Genomic DNA, 18,775 nt, shown 5'->3' with positions numbered 1-18,775 from the left:
AGTCCTGTAAGATGACGGTTGATACTTCGAGAGCTCTCCACTGACTGGCCACGTTGAACCTACAATCCAACAGCGAACTTGAAACAAATAGGAGGCCAGTTGGCGACGAAGATTAGACGGCGACCTCATCATCTTCACCTACAACAGCATCTTCATGACCTTCAATATCCTCCTCAGCACTCTCTTCCTTCGCGACCGCCTTCTTCCCCTTCCCTTTTCCCTTCCCTTTGCCCTTCCCAGCAACACTCGACCCCCTCCTTGGCTTCGCCGGTTTCTCGTCCGGGTCGCCCTCAACCGAAGCCTTACTCTCCCTCCTCTTCTTCGGAGACGGGGGAGCACCCTCATCTTCATCGTGCTCCCCGCGATTCCCACCGGAGGTCTTGTTGGCTTTCTTCATACGAGCGAAGATGGTTTCGGCGCCAGAACGGGTACGGCCTTCGGGGAGATCGATTTCATCCCAGTTGGGTTTGATGTTGGATTTCGTGATGATTTCGAGGAGCAGGGAGTATTTCTCGCCGTCGGTCCAGGCGGTGGTGTTGTGGCTAACCATTGCGAGGTGGTACCAGATCAAGATATTGGTGAGGATGATGCTGGAACAGTCCTCCTGAATATCAGCTGCTTTGACGAGTTGGAAAGAACCACCTACTTGAATAAATGGCAAAGAAGTTGGGTTGCGGCCCAGTATCTACTTCAACGGGACTGATGGGGTTTTATAGGTTTTGTATCAAGGACCGAGTGGGGCATCACGTCCTGCCCATCAATCCGCTCAACCAAGCAAGGATGCAAGAGACTTGGCAGACACATTCAATGATTGGCCCAGATCATGCTGCTGCAAATGCTTTGCCGCAACCCTGAAGGGGATCTGCGAAGGGTCTGTCAGACGACCCCAGGCCCGCGCGAGCGCGTGTGAATTGGGACTTTAAACTTTCAGTGCGAACGTCAAACGACAAGATGTGCTCCCCAAGATATTTGTTTCGCCATTGCAAAGCGTTCAAGAGGATATCGATATACAGGCTGATCCGGTACAAAAAACCAAGATATTACTTAAAAAAAAGCTGCTGCAGCGACCGTCTGAAGCTCATTATGCATCAAGACCCATGGACCTCCGTATCACAGCTCCGAGCCGAGAACGTCATGGTTATTGCGTACATCAAATTCCCCTACCACACCATTCAGGCATCCTCAGCATCATCAAATCTTCCATTCGCGTTTTTCAACATAGCAAACCGTGGCCTTGGTTCTGGCGTTTCCAGCGTGACATGTATCCTACGCATGTGTTTGTAGCGATCTGCATCCCATCTGAAGGGCATTCTGCAAACAATACACTCTGTGATCCGTGGTAAACCCAGCCTACTAGCATGACGGGCTTCCTGATCCTCGCGTATAAGCAATTCAATCGTGTCATCTGGGTATATGGCCTGATCGTCTTGCTCCACAGCACACTCCTTCATATGTCGATCGATATAACTAGACGAATAATCTTTTTTGCAGAACGAACACGAAACCCGCGTGTGCTGCGAAGGTGAAGTTGTAACTTCTGGCGACGCCTCGGTATGATCTGATTCCACGTCATGGTCTGATTCCATATTTTCATCTGATCCCGCATCATTGACAATCAGCATCGCCTTTTCGCGAAGTTGGGTATTCAACTGTGAAATACGCGAAACAGATGAATGCAGTTCCTCGTGCAGATCAGGCGGACCCACTTCCACTTCCACTTCCACTTCATTTGACTGCGGCTCAACTGGCTCCGCCTTCTCGGAAAGAGTTGATTCATGTTCTCCTGTCGCAAGCTGCTCCACATGACTCTCGGCAGCCCTCGCTTGACAAGTTCGAACTTCCTTCATAGTAGCAGGCTTTATGTGTTGCGATATGTGATGAATCAACAACCGGTCACCCATAAATCGGCGACCACAAGAAGGACATACAGCCCGCTTTGATCTCCATTTGGGTTTCTGTGAAAGCATGAACAAGTTTATCTCTTTCCTCAGGGTCACCAGGTCCTTCTCCGCAGAATTTTCCCCTATAGAATGGCACCTTTCTTCAGTTTCATAATTGACGTTCTTTATCGGAACCGCAGATGACAGGTCTGCACCACCCACATTTGCCCGGCTGGATGCAGAACCCCCAGGTAGATTCGCGGCAGCAGGATGGTTCTGAACGCGCTCAAGATCCGTCACAGTTTCACGGCAAGATTCAATTCCAGAGAGAGCTCTCCTCTTCGCTCCTGATCTAGTTACACGAGGACCCTCCATCTCTGCCGCTGGTGCCAATTTCTGTTTGTGTGCAAGCTTCTGCTTCTGCTCAAGAGCTCGAGCGCGAGCGGCTCGAGCAGGTTTCATGTGCATTCTTTCGTAATGCCTCAAAACATGTTGACCACGACTGAAAGTGCGACGACATGCCGGACAAATGGCTGGTCTTTTTCTCCAGCCTGCAGGCAGCTCAGCAACGAAAACATTGAGCGCAGCCCCAAGCCCCCTCGGCAGATTTTCCTCATCATCTGCAGCATTGTCGTTGTTATCGTGCGTATCATGACTGGAAGACTGCACCGAAACCGGACGCGAACTCTCAGCAGCCTTATTTTCGGGGTTATCAGACGCGGAAGCGGTCTTTCTTGGAGATCGCCGCAGATACTTCTCGGGTTGCTTACTATGCAGCGAGCCGACATGCTCCAACATCATGTCTTGGTCATCGAAAACCTCGCTTTGGTCACCGCAGACACGACAAGTCCATTCTGTAGCCACAGACGGAGTACCCTCAGTCGTCCTTCGTGATCGAGCCAGCACACCGGTCTCCTCCTTGCGGATATCGACTGTTGCATCAGCGGCGTCTTGATCAGGGACGGATCCAGCTTTCCTGGCTTCCTTATGGATTGCGTCCATATGCTCCAACAACGCATCAGGACTTCCAAATGCGCCAACGTCATCCCCACAAATAGAACAGCTCCAATCCGGCAGCTGGACGCCGTGAACAGGTTCCTTGTGCTTCACCAGTTCGTCGATGATGAAGTTCTTAGCATCGCACAAGTCGCAACTCCACGTAAGGTCCTGACCGGTATGACACAAGGAGTGATGATGCGTCAAATCGATAATAGTGCCAAATTCCTGCGCACATAACCCACCATCATCAGTGGTGAAGCTACAGATGATACTCATCTCTGTTGCTCTGCTTTTCTTGGTTTGCGCAGGAGCGTCCAAAGGAGTAGGCGTAGCAGGACGCTTGTCACCTTGTTCGCGATCGAGAGTTTGAACAGCCATACTCACAGTCGTGTACGTACAGCCTGGGCAAAGCCATGTACCATCTGGCTGCCCACCGATGGATTCACCATACCACTCAATACTGCAAGCGCATTGTGAACAGGCAGCTGATGTGTCCTTGTCACACCTATCCTCGCTGCAGTCAATGTTCATTTCCGCAGGATTGACGGTGAGGACATCGAGCTTGGGAGCATCATCCACTGCCGCGAGGAGCGCAGGAATCTCGTCAACCCTGCCGTTATCATCTTGCACAGAGCCTGCCAAGGACCGAGGTGCAGTGATGTAACCGTGGACGACCCCCTGTTGGCCTCGCGGGAATGACGGGATCATGGGAGAACTGCCATCCGTAGGAAATTGCAACACCGATGACAACACCGATATCTCTCCTAATGTTTTCAAGCCAGCCTCACGTGTATTTTCATCAGAAACCATAGCATCTTCGTCAGTGCACTCAACGGCTGTTTGGCTCGAGGTAGGCTCCTCAGGCTCCTCAGGCCTCTCAGGCTCATCCACAACCATTGGCGCCTCAATAACCTCCACCACATCCTCATCCTCATCCTGAGTATTCGGCAACACCAACTCCCCAGAAAGCCTCGCCATCACCGCCTTGATATCCCTTCCCACCCCAGTATATCGATTCCGCAACCCCCACCCCTTCACAACCTTCCTCATAAACCCATTCATACACCCATCCCCCGACGCCTCCATATAACACTGCGTCATCGAGTCCTTACCCGCGCGATTCCACCTCTTCTTCGTCTTTTCGACGATGAGCCCAAACGGAGCCGGCGCAGGGACTTTGTTAACGCCTTTGAGGATCATGCGGGGTTCGAACTTGGCGTCGTCGAAGAGGCAGGAGGTGTTGTGGATTGCGAAGGTAAGGCGTGGGACTTTATTGTAGGGACGGCCGCGGGGGTCGCGGGCGATGTCGTCGTCTGAGCCGTAGCGTTCGATGTCGATTTCTGTGATGTCTTGTTGTGAATTGCGTTTTGGAGCTGGTGCTGCGTCTGCCGAGGAGTCATCCACCACCTCCTCCATCTCGAATTCCAGTTGCTCAACTTTCCCATACCGATCCGACTTCCCAATCCTCCCCTTCAACTCCATGCCACCCTTCTTCGCAAACGCCATCACAGCCCGTTCCAACTCCTCACCCAACCTCTCCTCACTCTGAATCGCATACGTAACCTCCCTCGCCCCACACGGCCTCGCACTCTCACCCTTCAAAACCAAGTGAACCGTCGGGTAATCCACGTCAGTGGAGTAAACGAGGCAGTGAATGTCGGAGGGGTAAAATGTGAAATCATCTTGTATACTTGATTCGTAGAGTTGGTTGATTTCGGGCGGTGAGGTGAGGGTGGAGATGCGGAGGGAGTAGTTTGGGACTGTCCATGGTTTGGACTCGAGTTGCCAGGAAAAGACGGGGAGGTGGTAGACCCCAATATCAATATCCAGCGGGACGCATTTGGCGACTGGTTCAATCGGAAAGGGTTCTTGTGCTGGGATATCGACTGCTTGGACCTCTTCCGTTGCATCTGCCACACGTACACGCCTCGGAGATGTTCTTTTCACAACAACCTCCTCGCTTTTCTTTAAACTCTTCTTCGAAGTTGTGGGAGTCTTCGGAGTTTCTACCTTCGCCTCATTAGGTTGACGACGATTGGCACTCCTCAACCCAAACTCCCGACTAGCACTCGGCATCGCAATCACCGAATGGGCCCTCTCCTTCTTCCTCCCCTTAGGAGTTGCTTCCTCCATCTGCACCTCATCAGGCTGGTGACTAGCACTCCGCAGCCCAAACTCACCTTCTACTGTACCAAGCTTGCGAGGTCTTCCCCTCTTCCTTAACGCCGTCGGAGTCGTATCGTTCGGCGTCGTTTCCACCGCCACGTTGGACTGTTGACTAGCACCAGCACTCCTCAAATTCTCACGTCTTGATGCCGTTATTTGGGCCTGCCCCGGCTCGAATTGGAAACTGGTACTCCTCGACATAACGATCCGAGATCTCTCCTTCTCCCTCCTCTCCAACATCTCCTTCAACACCCGTCCCGCAACCTCAGAAATGATACCGTCAGGTAAAAGCACCCTATCCCATTCCGGCTCAACCTCGAAGTCGCAAGATGCGATGACATCTAACAAGAAGTCGAGCTGCTTCTCAACAGAAACAGACAACCCGGTCGTCGATGACGGTCCGGCCACGTCACCATGGCCAGCTGTTTTAGGCCTCGTAGGCATCTTGGGTGTATCTGTCCAAAGTCACACTGCAGCAGCTGGGTACCGGGTTATGGTGATGATAATAATTCGCGACGTTGATGCGATTGGAAGAGATAATAAGTGCTGCTCTCCTCCAAGGTTGTATATGGATGAATGGGACCCCACTTGATTCCGTGTGACATGGGTGCGAGCGTTTCATATAAGATTGATTGAATTACGGCACCGGACCGCGCCAGAAACGGGAGGGGATCAGCTGGTGAGACGGAGGCTGATTGGTGATTTGACGACATGTTAAGAGAAGATGTCATGATGGTAGCAGAACGACAAGTAGCTGAAGCTCAGTAGGACGTTGATGGCACTTGTGGTTGTTGGTGTTTGTCGAATGGCGCGGCTGTTTGCTGATTTCGTGGGAACACTGACGACCCAGTACTAGTAACCCAGAAATATCCCATTGTAATAGCTATAACACCTAAACCCATGTCAATCTCAATCTTCACCTCAAAGTATCACAGATATACGTTCTCAAGAACGAACGAGTTTGAAAACAGAAACCACACATCATCTCAAGTCGACATCATCGACCGTCCGTCCGTCCGTCCGTCCCTTCCTGTCCATATCCATACCCTATGCGTATCAATATCAGTCACAATCACAATCACAAGCCATTCACATCTTCTCCTCTCTTATCTAATCCCCGAGAACATCACACACTTGTGTCCACAGTTAAACACAAACAAACTCCTCCTCACTCCCCTCCTTCTTCTTCCCCGCCCCAGCAACCCTCCAATTATCCGCACGATCAGCTCTCTCACCCTTCTTCATCCCCACAAACCCTTTACTCCCATCCGGACCCTTCGGCTGACGCGTCGGGGTTCCTCCAGCACTGACATTGACGCCTGCGACCATAGTGGACGAAGCGGATTCGGTGGGTGTAGGGTACGCCATCGCCGCCCTCAAATCCGAGAAAGAGCGGGTGGCTTTCAAGGCGGATGGGGTAGCGAGTGAGCGTTCGGGCGTTATGTTGGTCGAGATGGAGAGATGCTGATGCTGAATCCCCCTCGATCCCATCGGCGGCGTGTTCTGGACATGGCTGCTGCTCCGCGCCGACTCCTCGTACCTCCCGAGTCCGGCGTACGGAGCCTCGATCCTTCCGACAACGACGATTCCATCAGCCTCGATGGCGTCCAAACCCAACTTGTTGGCAAGGAGCAACAACACCGTACGCTGAGCGTGCGTCAAGAGGGGAGAGAAGGCACACGTCGTGCGAGTGGGGTCATCGCGGAACAAAAGCAGTTGGGAGTAAAGAGCCAACGTCGCAGCATCATTCATATCGATAACAGCCTCCTGAGCCTGGGGCTGAGGCTGAGGCTGCGGAACATAAGACGGGGCCACGGCTGGAGCCTGAGTGAGACCAGGAGGAGCGTACTGCCCAGCGTGAGCGCGAACAGAGGCTGAGATAGAGGAATGTTGGTGATGAGCGTGGTGTGAAAGAGCATGTTGGTGCTGGTGTTGGTGGTGTCCATTCGACGTCGACGACTGGGATGTCAACGACATATTCGACATATTCGACACAATCGAACACTGAGGGGTCATGTCCACACTCCCAACCGAACCCTGCGCCGCATGCTCATGCCCAAGACCATGTGCACCAGTCGCAGCAGCCGCATACACCACCGGCATCCCATTCGCCACCATCTGCGCATGCATGGGGATACCCTGCCCTGAATGCCACTCAACACTCTGCTTCTCCCTCAACATCATCCTCCTCTCCCTCTTCTCCCTCTCAACCCTCTCCCTCTCCCCAACCGGCAAACACTTCTTAAACTCAACCCTCAACCCCCTCCCCATAACCTCATACCCATCCAACCCCTCCACCACCCTCCTCGCCTCCTCCTCGGTGTTGAAGTTGGCGAAGGAGAGACCCCGGAAAACGCCGTTATCGAAGTGGTAGTTGAAAGCGTAGGGGAGGGGGAGGGAGAGGGTGTGCAGGAGTGAGAGGAGTGAGTCGCGGCGGAGGGAGAATGGGATGTTTTTTATGACGATTGCGGTTGGGACGATGGAGGAGGTAGGAGTTGGAGTTGGGGTCAATTGACGCTGAGTTGCGAGGGGAGGGATGGGGAGGGATGTCAAGTCCATGTTGGAGGAAGCGACAGCAGTGGCGGAGTGAGGAATTGGGTGATAGACCGCTGGGGGCGGAGGACCGTGAGCGGCACTGGGTTGGATGTGAATGGTGGGTTGTTGCTGGTGCTGTTGACCGTGCATTCCCATTCCCTGCCCATGCATCCCCGACTCGTAAAAATGCTATACCCACCAACAGGTTAGCATACATCCCGTACAATCGAGCATACACCCCGCAAACGACGTACCTCAGACCTCCCCTTCTCAACAACCGGAGCCGGCGCCCAAATACCCTGAATATCCGCCAAAGACCCATGTCCACCATGTCCACCATGTCCCCCATGAAACTGTTGGTGCTGAGCCTCGGGTTGGTGTTGGTACATCGAACCAGCGGCGGGATGGAAGACGGCGTAATGCGTTGGCATTATCGTATTCTTCGTCGTTTTTGTTATCGGTCAAAAGCAACGAAGCTTAGGTTATAGAAGTTGAAGTGGAAGATTTTTTGCTGAAAGACGTAGTATCGTTATGCAAATGCTGAACAGGTAGACCGTTCGAGCTCGTTCGTAGTGTCGTATTCGTAGATAACCTTGACAAAGTTGAGGTCGTTCGGACAACTTCTCGACACAACCGGCGGGGGAAGGAGCTGTCTTTATACTGGGTGTCCATTGGATAAGGGGGTTGATGGTTCGACATGGGGTAAGGATGACGGCTCGAGCTCGGAGAGTGTGACACCCTCTGCGCTCGGGCCTCCCCGCTAAAAATATCACGGATGGAGAAGCTTGAGATGAAGGGGACGCGTAACGGAGCGGGTAGGAGCTGAGTGGTGCATGACAGATTGATGGTGCAGCAGACAAATTGTTCTTTCCGGTGGGATCGGTGTTCAGTTGACAAGTTATATGAGAGGAGTGGTAAGGTTGGGGTGACGTGAGGTGGAGGTGAAGAGACGGGTAATTGCAGTTGAGGTGAACGATGGACTAAGATGAAGTACACGGATTGAGAGAGTCAATTGAAGACGCTTCTGTCATCCCATCCTATCTCTTAGTCACCGTACCCACCCCTCAGACCCCCCGTGTCAGGAGACGCTCTTAGAAGACGTACGCACCCCCTTCGGCAGTTCCCGTGTCGACACACGTTGCGGCCAAGACGCCGAAGCTTCCATCTCGAACGGCACGACACCGTCGATAGATCATACATGCAACCCCGTCATACAAGCCTTCTCCCTTAGACGTGCGAACGGACAAATGATAGGGCAGCGTCGTCAAGTCTTCTCCGGATCTTCGAAGCTTAAGGGCCGGCGATAAAACCGCGGTTGGATCGCGGGTGTGTGCATGGAGGTGCAGGATCTCGCATACGTACGAGAACAAGAGAAGAACACAGATTGATCAATTCATATCAAAGTCGATTCAAAGTCCCAGAGTCATCCGAGCCTGGCTTTCAAGTCGTCGCATAAAACGGAGAACGAATACTTTGTCTTCAGCTGCGTCAATTCATACCCGAGCCAACTGTAGCGGACCATTCGGCGAACTGCGTGCTTTTGCCCGCCTCGACCTCCTATGGTTAAACCACCGGTAACAGCGCATTCCCGTAACTCACAAGTACAACCCTAACAAATCAATTCAAATAAAATGCTTCTGACCGGTATGTAGTCCACAACAACGTTCGTAGCTGTTTCAGCAGGGATCACCGGTAGGTACCCGCAATACTCCCAATCTACCTTTCCAAGCCGGGACGTCACATTCTCACATTATCTTCCTTAATAAAGACTCGTAAACCCTATTCGAACTTTGTTCATCGCTTCCCAATGATCACGTTCCCCTCGTCGGATGGCTTCAACTTGGGGCGCGCTGGCACGGGCTGCATCATCGGCGGCATTCGAGCGAGACGACGACGAGACAAACAAACCACCAAACACAAACACCCGTTTCCCCCTTTTACCAACTACAAAACTTTCATACAAAATGGTATGTGGATACTGAGAGGGAATGGTGTGGGGTGATTGAGGTTGGGAGGTGTCAATGGCGCTCTGTGCGGGTGCAATCGATTGAGGTTGACGGATCACTCCCCTCCCTTCACTCCCCTCCCCCCCATTCTACTCTCAATTCGATGCAGAATGCTAATGAGTGCGTTCCCACAGTCCCGCTCCGGTGTTGCCGTTTCCTCTGACTGCCAAGACGCCTTCAACGACCTCCAGTTCGGCAAAAAAACAAAATTCATCGTCTTCCGCCTCAACGACGCCCGCACCGAAATCATCGTCGAAAAGACCTCCAACTCGGCCGATTACGAAGAGTTCTTGGCGTGTTTGCCGGAGAATGATTGTAGGTATGCGGTTTATGACGTGGAGTTTGAGAAGGCTGGGGAGGGGAAGAGGAATAAGATTGCGTTTTACACTTGGTGCGTAAGCCCCTTCACCCCCGTATTCGCAGCGCTGATTAGTGGGATAGGTCTCCTGACACCGCTCCCATCAAGTCCAAGATGGTTTACGCTTCCTCCAAAGAATCTCTGCGCCGCTCATTCAACGGTATCGGTGCCGAAATTCAGGGAACCGAGTTTTCTGAGGTCTCGTGGGATGCTGTGTTGGAGAAGATGATGAGGGTGTAAGCTTGTGCTTTTGTTACGATGAGGAGACGATATTAGAGGATGCTATGATAATAATCTTTTTCTGCCGTGGACACTGACTGCGAAAAGTACAACCATATAAGGTCGAGGAGGACGAGGACGAGGGGTTCACACGAGAGGAGGTTCGACAACCCCCGTCTGCCCCAGAATCCGTCCATAGTGTTCAACCCTCCTATGTCTCGCAAAATCAAACGTAGTAGTCTTCCCTTGCTTACACACCCCCAAATCCACCTCCGCAAACACAACCTCATCACCCTCCCCTTTCGCCTCAGCAACGATCCTCCCCTCGGGATCAACGACACACGAACCCCCAATCAAATGAAACTCCCCATCATCCAAGCCCGCGCGTGCGGCACTGACGGAATAACAGGCGTTCGTGTAGGAGTGCGCTTGCATGCTGAGTTTATGCTGGAAGAGTGCCAACGAGGCGGATTCGGTAGGTGAGAGATCGAAGCGGCCCCAGAGGTGGGGAGCGTAGGAGGGAGTGTTGTACCCGCACAACACAACTTCGACACCTTGAAGCCCGAGGACGCGCCAAGATTCTGACCAGCGGCGGTCGTTGCAGATTAGCATGCCCATAATGGGAGCTGCTTCTTCCTCGGTGAGGAGAGATGGAGCGCGGAAGGCCTCGAAACCGAGGTCGCCGGGGAGGAAGTACCGTTTTTCGAGTTGGTTGATCGCCTTGGGATCATCAAAGGGTTCAACCGTCCCCGGAAGGTGGATCTTCCGATACTTCGCGAGAATGGACCCGGTCTTCGCACAATAATAAACACAAGTGTTGAAATGCTTCCCTCCTGGCCCCTCTTCACTCTCACCAAACCCAACGCAAACATCGACACCAACCTCCCTCGCTCTGTCGAACAACGCCTTCGTCTCCTCATTCTTCGTGATATCCCCGCGCTCGTACCATGATTCGAGTTCGGTGGGGTCGTGGATGAGGTAGCGGGGGAAGAAGGTGGTGAATGCCAGTTCGGGGTACACGATGAGTTGGGTGCCGAGGGAGGCGGCGTGATCGAGGAGGGAGATCATGCGGGAGAGGGTGTGGGGGCGGGTGTCGGTGCGGTTTGTTGCACCCATTTGGGCGGCGGCGATGCGGAGGGTGCGAGGCATGATCGTTGACGGTGAATCTGTTTAGGGAGGGGGAGAGTATTCAGAGGCTGCTCGATGCATGTTTATGGAGGATATTTTGAGGGTCGGTTGGCTCGGCAGTGGTGGTGGACTGGTCGATAGGGCCCCGGTGTAGTGTTTGTGGGGTTAGCCGACGTCGCGACCCGATGAGTCGTGAACCAAGGATATGTAATGTCTGGTATTTCCCCTACTGCGGATCCGCCATGTAGTCTCCCCCATTAACAAACTCATTCCCGTCCTCCTTCTCGTCCTCCTCCTCGTACTCCTCTTCCTCTACTTCCTGCTTCACCGATCCTCCCATCTCCTCTCCAACACCTTCGTCATCCGTAACAAGTTCCTCATCCGACTCAACCTCAAGACCAATAAGTTCAGCATAGTTGACCTTCGTCGACCCACGCCTCGGACGGGTAGCGGAGCTTTACGAATAATTAGCACGAAGCGTTTTGTCAACGACTCGTAGGGTTTATCAAACATGGTGGGCTCAGTCTTGACCTCTTCAGCTTCGGGTGTCTCATCCGCGTCCGCAAGAATTTCTTCTTCTTCTTCTTCTTCCTCTTTGTCCTTCACGTTCTTACTCCTCTTCGGACTTCCTCCTTTCCCTACACCCTTCGTCGAAGCTGGTGCAGCCCTTTTCTTCGGAAGAGCAGAGCCGTTTGCTCCATTGCTGGTGCTGACCGAACTGCCAACTTGTTTCCTTAACTTTGAGATCCGCTCCGAGATCGCTTTGCTAGTGACGTCTTGGCCAAAGTAGGTTGCGATAGCTTTGTAGTCAACCTTTTGAGTGACAGCGAGGATCGCGAGCAGGAGACGTTGGTCATTGGTTGCGTCCCACTTGATCGTCATTTTTGGCTTCGTGAGAGTGCGTTACAAGTTGATGGAGGAGTCGATTGAAGTTTGGCGAAGTTGCTTTAGAGGAGAGGAAGAGAACGGAGGAGGAGCGAAGGAGTCAAGTTAAAGACAGAGCTGGGATCATAGCAGAAGAAGGAACCCACTTCCGATCGGACCGGATATGCTTGTTAACAGATTGGGTTGACCGGTATCAGGGTCTTGATTACGGCTCATCTCCACAGACTGTTCACATGCCTCTCTACCCACAAGATTTCGGCAGTTGTGTGAACGGTTGCGTGAACGGTTGCCTCAGTTCTCCCCGCGCGGAGAACACGCTGAGCTGGCGGACACAACAACGATGGAGAATATTTGGGTCCGTTAAGAGACAAGTGTGCTTCTGGGATCGATGGGTCCGAAACTCTGGCTGCAATATTATAATATTCCATGTGGTCCGTCGCGACTCTTGAATACCAGACTGGAGGTGATTCGAACTACTATTGGATTGATATAATACACCATAAAACAAATGTCTCACTCATAAAGCCCATCCTCAGGATCATACTTCACCACCACCTCCTCCGCCTCTTTGAAATAGGCCAAGCCAGGCTCCTCCTTTACCTTCCTCTTCTTCGGCACATGCCTGATACTGATCTCGCCCTCACCCTCTCCATCCCCATATTCATTCTTCACAGTACTGAATTGTTTGTTAGGAGGGCGGTAGCTGCCAGTCCCCGCAGCAGGAGCTGCACCGTATTTCTTGAGGAGGCGGGTGTAACGCATCGAGGCAGCACCAGTCTTGATTCCGATCTCATCAGCAACAGATTTGAAGTTCGGTTTGCCGTTCGTTGCACATCGGATGCAAGTGACCAGGAATTTTACTTCTTCTTCGGCAGTAGGCATGATATGTGGTCTCAGGTGTTGTTCGGAGTTTCGTGGTGTGAGAAAGTGCGAGGAAGTGTAGGACCAGTTTGGTTTCGGCGTGTTGGGGAGCTGGAGATTATAGGATGTGAACAGATGATGAAGAAGCGTCCAATTTGATACCGGGGCCAACTTAGTGGATCACTCGGGTAAAGTACAGCTAACAATGAACGGACATGTGGTCTCTGCGAGAGGAGAAGGGAGGAGGAAATATGTCTGCCGGATCACAGGCTTGCTGTGCTACCCGACCAGATATGAACCAATCCATCACATGTTGCCCACCTCCCTAATATCTGTTAAATTTGGTTCCGGTCCGGTTGTAGCACCAAACTACGGGGGACAGCCGTCTGGTCAGTACATAATTCAAAATGAGTAAGGCGATTGTTCGCTATCTTCACCAGATAAACCACTACCATCAGTGCAAACCCAATATCGTAACGTCTCCAGTTTGCAGAAAGTCCAGTAGGATCAATAACAATAATTCTTACAACAACCGGCCATCGTCAATTATGCCCGGCACCTGGACCGCACAAGAAGACATTCGCCTCCTCCTCCTCGCCATCGACATTCTCGGCGGCACCCCCTCCTACGACAAACTCGCCCAAGGCATGGGTCCTCAATACACACGCGAGTCCGTTCGCCAACACCTCGCAAAGCTCCGGAAGTCAGTTCCTCCTGTTGAAGGAAATAGGAAAGCGGGAGTGTCGAGGGCGAGCAAGGCGAGCTCGAGCGCGAGCGCAGGTTCGAAGAAGGGAAAGGGGGTTAAGGAAGAGAGCAGTTGGGCGAGTGATGAAAAAATAATTGAAAGGAACGAGGAAGATGAGGAAATGGAGAAGTCGGATGAAGAGTATTGCCCATAAGGAAGCTTATTAGTGTTCGCGTGGGAATCAGAGGCATATTTATGCGAGGAATGATAGCATTCTTCAAGATCGGACAAGTACATCGTGAGCCCACGATGGTTAGTTATCGTCCTTTGTTTCCTTTGAATCTTTGCTTGTACCCGTCAGATCCTGGGTCGCGTGCATCATAGCCCACACTTGCTCCCCCCTTGAGTACTTTCTCGGATACCTAAGAATCCTCATAACCTCCCGGAATAGTTTCATACTGCCAATTCTCATCCACTCGTTACGCCCATTGGCCTCTTCGATTACTCTCAGAATGACCTCGTGGACCAAGTGAACAACATCACCCCAAACACATCAATATGAAAGTCCACTTGATGAAACAGAACTCTTTGAACCTAGGGGGCTCAATCGTGAGGAACGCGAGAAACAAGCAGTTGAGGATAAGGGCGATATGGTGCTTAGGGTAGTTTAGAGCTTGACTTTTGGGATATACCGTAGGACAGATCGTGTTTGGCAATGCCTTTCGCGTAACAAATGTCCAAGAAGATCTACTCTATGCTGTCACCTATCCATATGGATTTGTGAAAAATATCTAAGCACCCTTGTCCTTTGAAACCCCCTTCGCAGAAGTCCCGCACTCAGCCTCTGTCCCGTCCCACTTCTGCTCAGTCGCCCTCTTGATATTCTCCATCTCCCGTTCCAGATTCTTCGATATATCATGCAGCCCCAAGTCCTTCATTACACCCTCGAACAAGGGATCCCTCACCACGGGTTCCAATCACTCCAGAGTCTCCCACAATTAAATAACTTTCGCTTAGGCAAGGAGGGATGGCAGCAGCGAGTGGAAGCACGGTGTAAGTTAGAAATAGATTGCGAAGGAAGATGGGCAGGAGAGAACTTTGAGAACGTGAAGAGCCGACACACTGGATCGTCTGTAGAATTGGTGAGTGCGGCACAGAGTTCATCGAAGGGTCCGATCCGTGAAGCCGGCTTCCACGTTTGCGTCCAAGCAGCAGTGCTCGAAGATTCGTCCGTTGAAGATACTTGATGCGATCTTCTGCCAAATGTACCTGTTCACTTGACCTACCGAGCAGAGCTGCTCCACACCCGCTCGATCAAAACCATCGACTTCGAGCTTGGATCAAAGCTATCATCAATCACCCTGGCACCCACCCGCAAATCAGACCCCGCAACGGAACATCAAGGTTCAGATGGGAGTTGCGAACTGCGTCGCCGCTCCGTTGCCATGCCCAACAGTGTTTTCTTTTCGAGTCGGCCGGGTGACCTGAACTATTGCGCTCGGGCCCTTGCGAAAACTAACATGGGTTAGGCGAGATGTATGATGAGGCAAAGCTGCGTTTGGGAAGGTTTGAAATACATGAATGATGATAATATTCATGTTACGATTTCCTAGGACCTTTTGTCCTGTTGTATAGCCGCTACTGCGGAGCTGCTCGAGAGTGGGTAAGTTCCCGGCTTTCCAGGAAGCTCTGAAGCAAAGACCAGATCGCAAGAGGCAATGAGCCTGCAACATTCTCGTATTACAGTGCACGTCCAACCACAACAATAGCCTACAGGTGTATAAATATCGAAGCTCTGGCTCTCCTCGGATACGTAGTCAATACTTTGCCATACTCATCATACCGTGAACCCCGTCACTCATATTGCACCACTCTACTGCATCAGAAGACTGTGTATAGACGACTTCGTACTCTCCTTCGACTGTGAATTGTTGTCCCATCTAGAACCAGCACCCCTACGAGCCTCGGCAGCAGCATCTTCCCCGTCCTCCTCTCCTTCCTCATTCCTCGGCAAATTCGCTTGAATCACCAATTCAAACTCCGCCGGCACAACACTCAACCCAGCAGGCTCAACATGCTTCGACGGAGGCAGCGCAGTATCCAATTTCTTGGTCCACGGCACCTTCCTTAACTGCTCATAATCCGCAATAATCTCCGTCTCCCTGATCAAGCCATCCAAAAATCGATCACGGAACGCCATACGGATATTCACGATCCGCTCCCTATCCGGATGTCCGAAGTTCTCGCCCTGCTGGACGCCGCGAAGGATGATGAAGGAGATGATGGTGTCGCCCTCGGCCGTCATGTGCTCGATGCGGGCGTGGAGAGAAGCGAAGCGAGACCGGAAGTATACTATTGCGTTACGCTTGTGTTCGACGCCGATGCCGGTGAAGATGTGGTGGATTTGGCGGTGGTCTGGGTGGATGATCTCGTAGATTTCGTCGGAGTTGGAGCCGTTGTTCCAGTAATCCATGTAGCGTTGTATGGTGTACTTATTACGAGCAATGACTGTGACCGAATTCAGTAAGACCTTTAGACCTCAGAACGCAGTAAGAGTTTGACTTACTTGCTTCTCTTGTTAGCAGCCGATCCGGAACGTTCAGAGGCGCTATGTAAACCGGCTCCTCCTCGACCGACCTCGGCACCTGCTTCCTCGCAGTGTTCATCCCCATCAACGACGGGCTTGATCTCGGCTGCGGCAACATCACAGACACTTTATGAGAGGGCATAGAAGCGGGTGTCACAGTCCCAGTTCTCTTGCTGATTGCAGATGGTCCATCCTGTGCGGGAGGAGAAAACACCGGTGTCCCCGAGGTCGATAATGAGGGAAGTGTATCGGTGTCATTGTCATCATCGGGTGCACCTCGCTTGGTCTTAACGTGAATGGGGTTCATTTGTCACGGTTTAGCTATTGAGGAGGCTGTTCATTGGTTTTGATAAGTAATGAGGATCAAAATGTCATGATCATATCTGGACACCAGCCGCTGCAGTTCATTTCATGTACATGCCGATGCGAGAGTGTACATTGCACAGGTCATACCTGAGCCCTGGAATTTGTGATCCATTCAGCCGTGTATAATCGAGATTATCATACAGTGAACTGCCGTACTGGAGTGCCTTAGGGCGACCTCCGGTTTACAATATCAGACCACCCTTTATCACTGCTTGACGTGGGACCGTTCTTTGCTCCATCTCTACTTGGCTTCCCGTGTACCGTCCTTATATATCTACATCGTATCGATACGCTGCATACGCCCGAACGCGTCTCCTCGAACTGAAGATCAAAAGGCAAAGGCCCTTTCCCTCATCCTCAAAAGATAGCACACATATATACCCCATCACATACCATCTTACATTATCGTACATACACCACTTCCGCCCTAACCGTTCGTCTCCACATTCCTGAATATCGTGCAATCGTACCCGATACGTATCACCAACACGATTTCTTAGCACTCGCCTGCATACTGGAAACACCCTACGCACTATCCGTCTCAACCTTCCTCTTCTTCAACTTACGTTTCCCATCAACCGGATGCCAGCTGGTGTCATACAACGGGTTCGACGCTTTGGTGGAACGGCTCGGTCTTGATGTCTTCCTCGGTTCAACGTCCGGTTCGGGTTTAAGGGTTGCGGCGGTTCGCTTCCTTAATGACCTTCCCCTCGGTGTGGACTCCGGAGTGGGAGGTTTGGGCGGGGAGAGGGGGAGGGAGCGGGGTTTCGAGGTTGGGGAGACTGTGCGGGAGATCGGATCGGAGGGGGCTGAGGTCCTGGGTTTCTTTGGTGTTGTCGCCAACGGGAGTGGGAGTTTGAGACGCGGCGTTGAGGATTCCCCTTTCGCAGTTTTGTCTCTGGGCGCAGACTTCCTCAACGGTGGTGGGAGCTTCGAGCTCGGCATCGGTGGCTTCGTGGTTTGCTTGGACTTGGGCGGAGTCGCCGGCGGTGCGGGTGTTACGCCCAGATCGAGTGACATCTCTTTCGTCGATCGTAACAAGTTCAACGGTGGCGGACGCACTTTCCACTTCGGCTTCGGCTCCGGCTCTTTGGGCGTGGGGTGAGGAGTGAGGGTGGTTGGGATTGTGTTGGCGGTGGATTGGGAGGCCGCGATGGAGGTGGAGGAGCGGAGTTTTGGGACTGGCTCGACCTTGATCTCTGGACCGTTCTTGGATGCTGATGTCGACATTTCCTTGGGCTTTGCGAGCTTCGGAGGGGGCATCGGTTCGCTCTCTCTCTCGCCCTCGTCGCAGGATTGGTCAGAGGCGGAATGCTGTGTAGCAGCTGTCTGCACGGCGTGTCCCCTAGCAAGTATACTCGCTATATCCTTCTCATGAGCTACCTCCTCACCCAATTCCGCCCATCTCTCGCGCATAGAACGATGACGATCATCATCGCACCCCAACGCTCTCAGCGATTCACGTACTCCCTCGAGATCCAGTTCGAGATCTGGGTGTGTGAAATGAATTGCCTTTAGGAGGGCCATGTCGATACTGTGCTCCAGAGTCGTGTGGCGCATTGGCATTGTGGTGTTGAGGTGAGGAGTTTGGTGGAATGTGTGAAGTGAAGCTCTTGAGAGGGATTTAGATATCAGAAGCACTCAGTGATGATGTCTGAACTTATCTGTTCAAGGGACGGAATCATACGACTACTCACAGGACGAGCGGATATTGAGACTGTCGGGTGCCAGCCGCACCCGGGCCGTGATTGATGCGTGACAGGTATTCGCCGACAAGGGCTTCAACGAGACACAGTCGACGTCGAGAAACTATTTCAAGACAAGAAAATACATCGGAACTGCCATTAACGATTCACAGAACCAGGCCGTGGAACATGTCACTGAGCACTGTCAACAGCGCGAGGAGATCATTGACGCTTTCGAAGCAACCCGGAATTTACTAGCTGCGAAGGAGGAGGAAGGCGAAACAGAGGGACTTGCGGATGTACGACAAATGAGCGATGAAACGACTATGAAATTGAAAACTGCCATAGGCCTACCGTGGACACAGGCGACAAGAAGTTGTTGGGTGTTCTTCAATCGAAAGGATTAGGATGATGA

General features: G+C 52.2%; 9 protein-coding genes across 9 annotated transcripts; 2 read left to right on the top strand and 7 right to left on the bottom strand.

Annotated features, from left to right (window-relative positions):
• Positions 1–921, bottom strand: SAICODRAFT_116883 (uncharacterized protein). The gene is made up of 2 exons (XM_019165347.1): positions 647–921; positions 1–590 (listed from the first exon to the last, which is right to left on the bottom strand). The coding sequence occupies exon 2, from the start codon at positions 548–550 to the stop codon at positions 113–115; it is 438 nt and encodes a 145-aa protein (XP_019024214.1). The 5' UTR covers positions 551–590; positions 647–921; the 3' UTR covers positions 1–112.
• A 4,982-nt stretch (positions 922–5,903) lies between these two features.
• On the bottom strand, positions 5,904–7,157 carry SAICODRAFT_30206 (uncharacterized protein). Its single transcript, XM_019167622.1, has one exon. It carries the CDS (start codon positions 7,146–7,148, stop codon positions 6,192–6,194), a length of 957 nt encoding a protein of 318 aa, XP_019024213.1. The 5' UTR covers positions 7,149–7,157; the 3' UTR covers positions 5,904–6,191.
• Positions 7,158–9,696: 2,539 nt separating this feature from the next.
• Positions 9,697–10,184, top strand: SAICODRAFT_7258 (cofilin; the record flags this gene model as incomplete). The annotated part of the gene is made up of 2 exons (XM_019170782.1): positions 9,697–9,977; positions 10,028–10,184. The coding sequence occupies 2 exons, from the start codon at positions 9,697–9,699 to the stop codon at positions 10,182–10,184; spliced, it is 438 nt and encodes a 145-aa protein (XP_019024212.1).
• Positions 10,185–10,188: 4 nt separating this feature from the next.
• Positions 10,189–11,417, bottom strand: SAICODRAFT_30205 (N-carbamoyl-D-amino acid hydrolase). The gene has a single exon (XM_019167621.1). The coding sequence runs from the start codon at positions 11,310–11,312 to the stop codon at positions 10,311–10,313; it is 1,002 nt and encodes a 333-aa protein (XP_019024211.1). The 5' UTR covers positions 11,313–11,417; the 3' UTR covers positions 10,189–10,310.
• Positions 11,418–11,433: 16 nt separating this feature from the next.
• Positions 11,434–12,388, bottom strand: SAICODRAFT_116796 (uncharacterized protein). Its single transcript, XM_019165346.1, has one exon. It carries the CDS (start codon positions 12,171–12,173, stop codon positions 11,616–11,618), a length of 558 nt encoding a protein of 185 aa, XP_019024210.1. The 5' UTR covers positions 12,174–12,388; the 3' UTR covers positions 11,434–11,615.
• Positions 12,389–12,689: 301 nt separating this feature from the next.
• On the bottom strand, positions 12,690–13,058 carry SAICODRAFT_25198 (uncharacterized protein; the record flags this gene model as incomplete). Its single annotated transcript, XM_019166833.1, has 1 exon — positions 12,690–13,058. The coding sequence occupies one exon, from the start codon at positions 13,056–13,058 to the stop codon at positions 12,690–12,692; it is 369 nt and encodes a 122-aa protein (XP_019024209.1).
• A 527-nt stretch (positions 13,059–13,585) lies between these two features.
• On the top strand, positions 13,586–13,936 carry SAICODRAFT_7254 (uncharacterized protein; the record flags this gene model as incomplete). The annotated part of the gene is made up of 1 exon (XM_019170778.1): positions 13,586–13,936. One exon carries the CDS (start codon positions 13,586–13,588, stop codon positions 13,934–13,936), a length of 351 nt encoding a protein of 116 aa, XP_019024208.1.
• A 1,603-nt stretch (positions 13,937–15,539) lies between these two features.
• SAICODRAFT_19025 (uncharacterized protein) lies at positions 15,540–16,655 on the bottom strand (the record flags this gene model as incomplete). Its single annotated transcript, XM_019166046.1, has 3 exons — positions 16,289–16,655; positions 15,682–16,230; positions 15,540–15,643 (listed from the first exon to the last, which is right to left on the bottom strand). The coding sequence occupies exons 1-3, from the start codon at positions 16,614–16,616 to the stop codon at positions 15,540–15,542; spliced, it is 981 nt and encodes a 326-aa protein (XP_019024207.1). The 5' UTR covers positions 16,617–16,655.
• A 511-nt stretch (positions 16,656–17,166) lies between these two features.
• Positions 17,167–18,392, bottom strand: SAICODRAFT_30203 (uncharacterized protein). Its single transcript, XM_019167620.1, has one exon. The coding sequence runs from the start codon at positions 18,239–18,241 to the stop codon at positions 17,201–17,203; it is 1,041 nt and encodes a 346-aa protein (XP_019024206.1). The 5' UTR covers positions 18,242–18,392; the 3' UTR covers positions 17,167–17,200.
• Between the last annotated feature and the right edge of the window lie 383 nt (positions 18,393–18,775).

This window comes from Saitoella complicata (assembly GCF_001661265.1).
Source record: "Saitoella complicata NRRL Y-17804 unplaced genomic scaffold SAICOscaffold_11, whole genome shotgun sequence".
NCBI classification, from domain to species: domain Eukaryota; kingdom Fungi; phylum Ascomycota; class Saitoellomycetes; order Saitoellales; family Saitoellaceae; genus Saitoella; species Saitoella complicata.
The sequence above is the reverse complement of the archived record's forward strand: the minus strand, read 5'-3'. Positions and strand labels throughout refer to the sequence as shown.

What these genes read in the sequence shown, in the direction of transcription:
- SAICODRAFT_116883 (XM_019165347.1), bottom strand. Translation starts at nt 550, where the DNA reads ATGGTTAGCCACAACACCACCGCCTGGACCGACGGCGAGAAATACTCC.
- SAICODRAFT_30206 (XM_019167622.1), bottom strand. Translation starts at nt 7,148, where the DNA reads ATGCCGGTGGTGTATGCGGCTGCTGCGACTGGTGCACATGGTCTTGGG.
- SAICODRAFT_30205 (XM_019167621.1), bottom strand. Translation starts at nt 11,312, where the DNA reads ATGCCTCGCACCCTCCGCATCGCCGCCGCCCAAATGGGTGCAACAAAC.
- SAICODRAFT_116796 (XM_019165346.1), bottom strand. Translation starts at nt 12,173, where the DNA reads ATGACGATCAAGTGGGACGCAACCAATGACCAACGTCTCCTGCTCGCG.
- SAICODRAFT_30203 (XM_019167620.1), bottom strand. Translation starts at nt 18,241, where the DNA reads ATGCCAATGCGCCACACGACTCTGGAGCACAGTATCGACATGGCCCTC.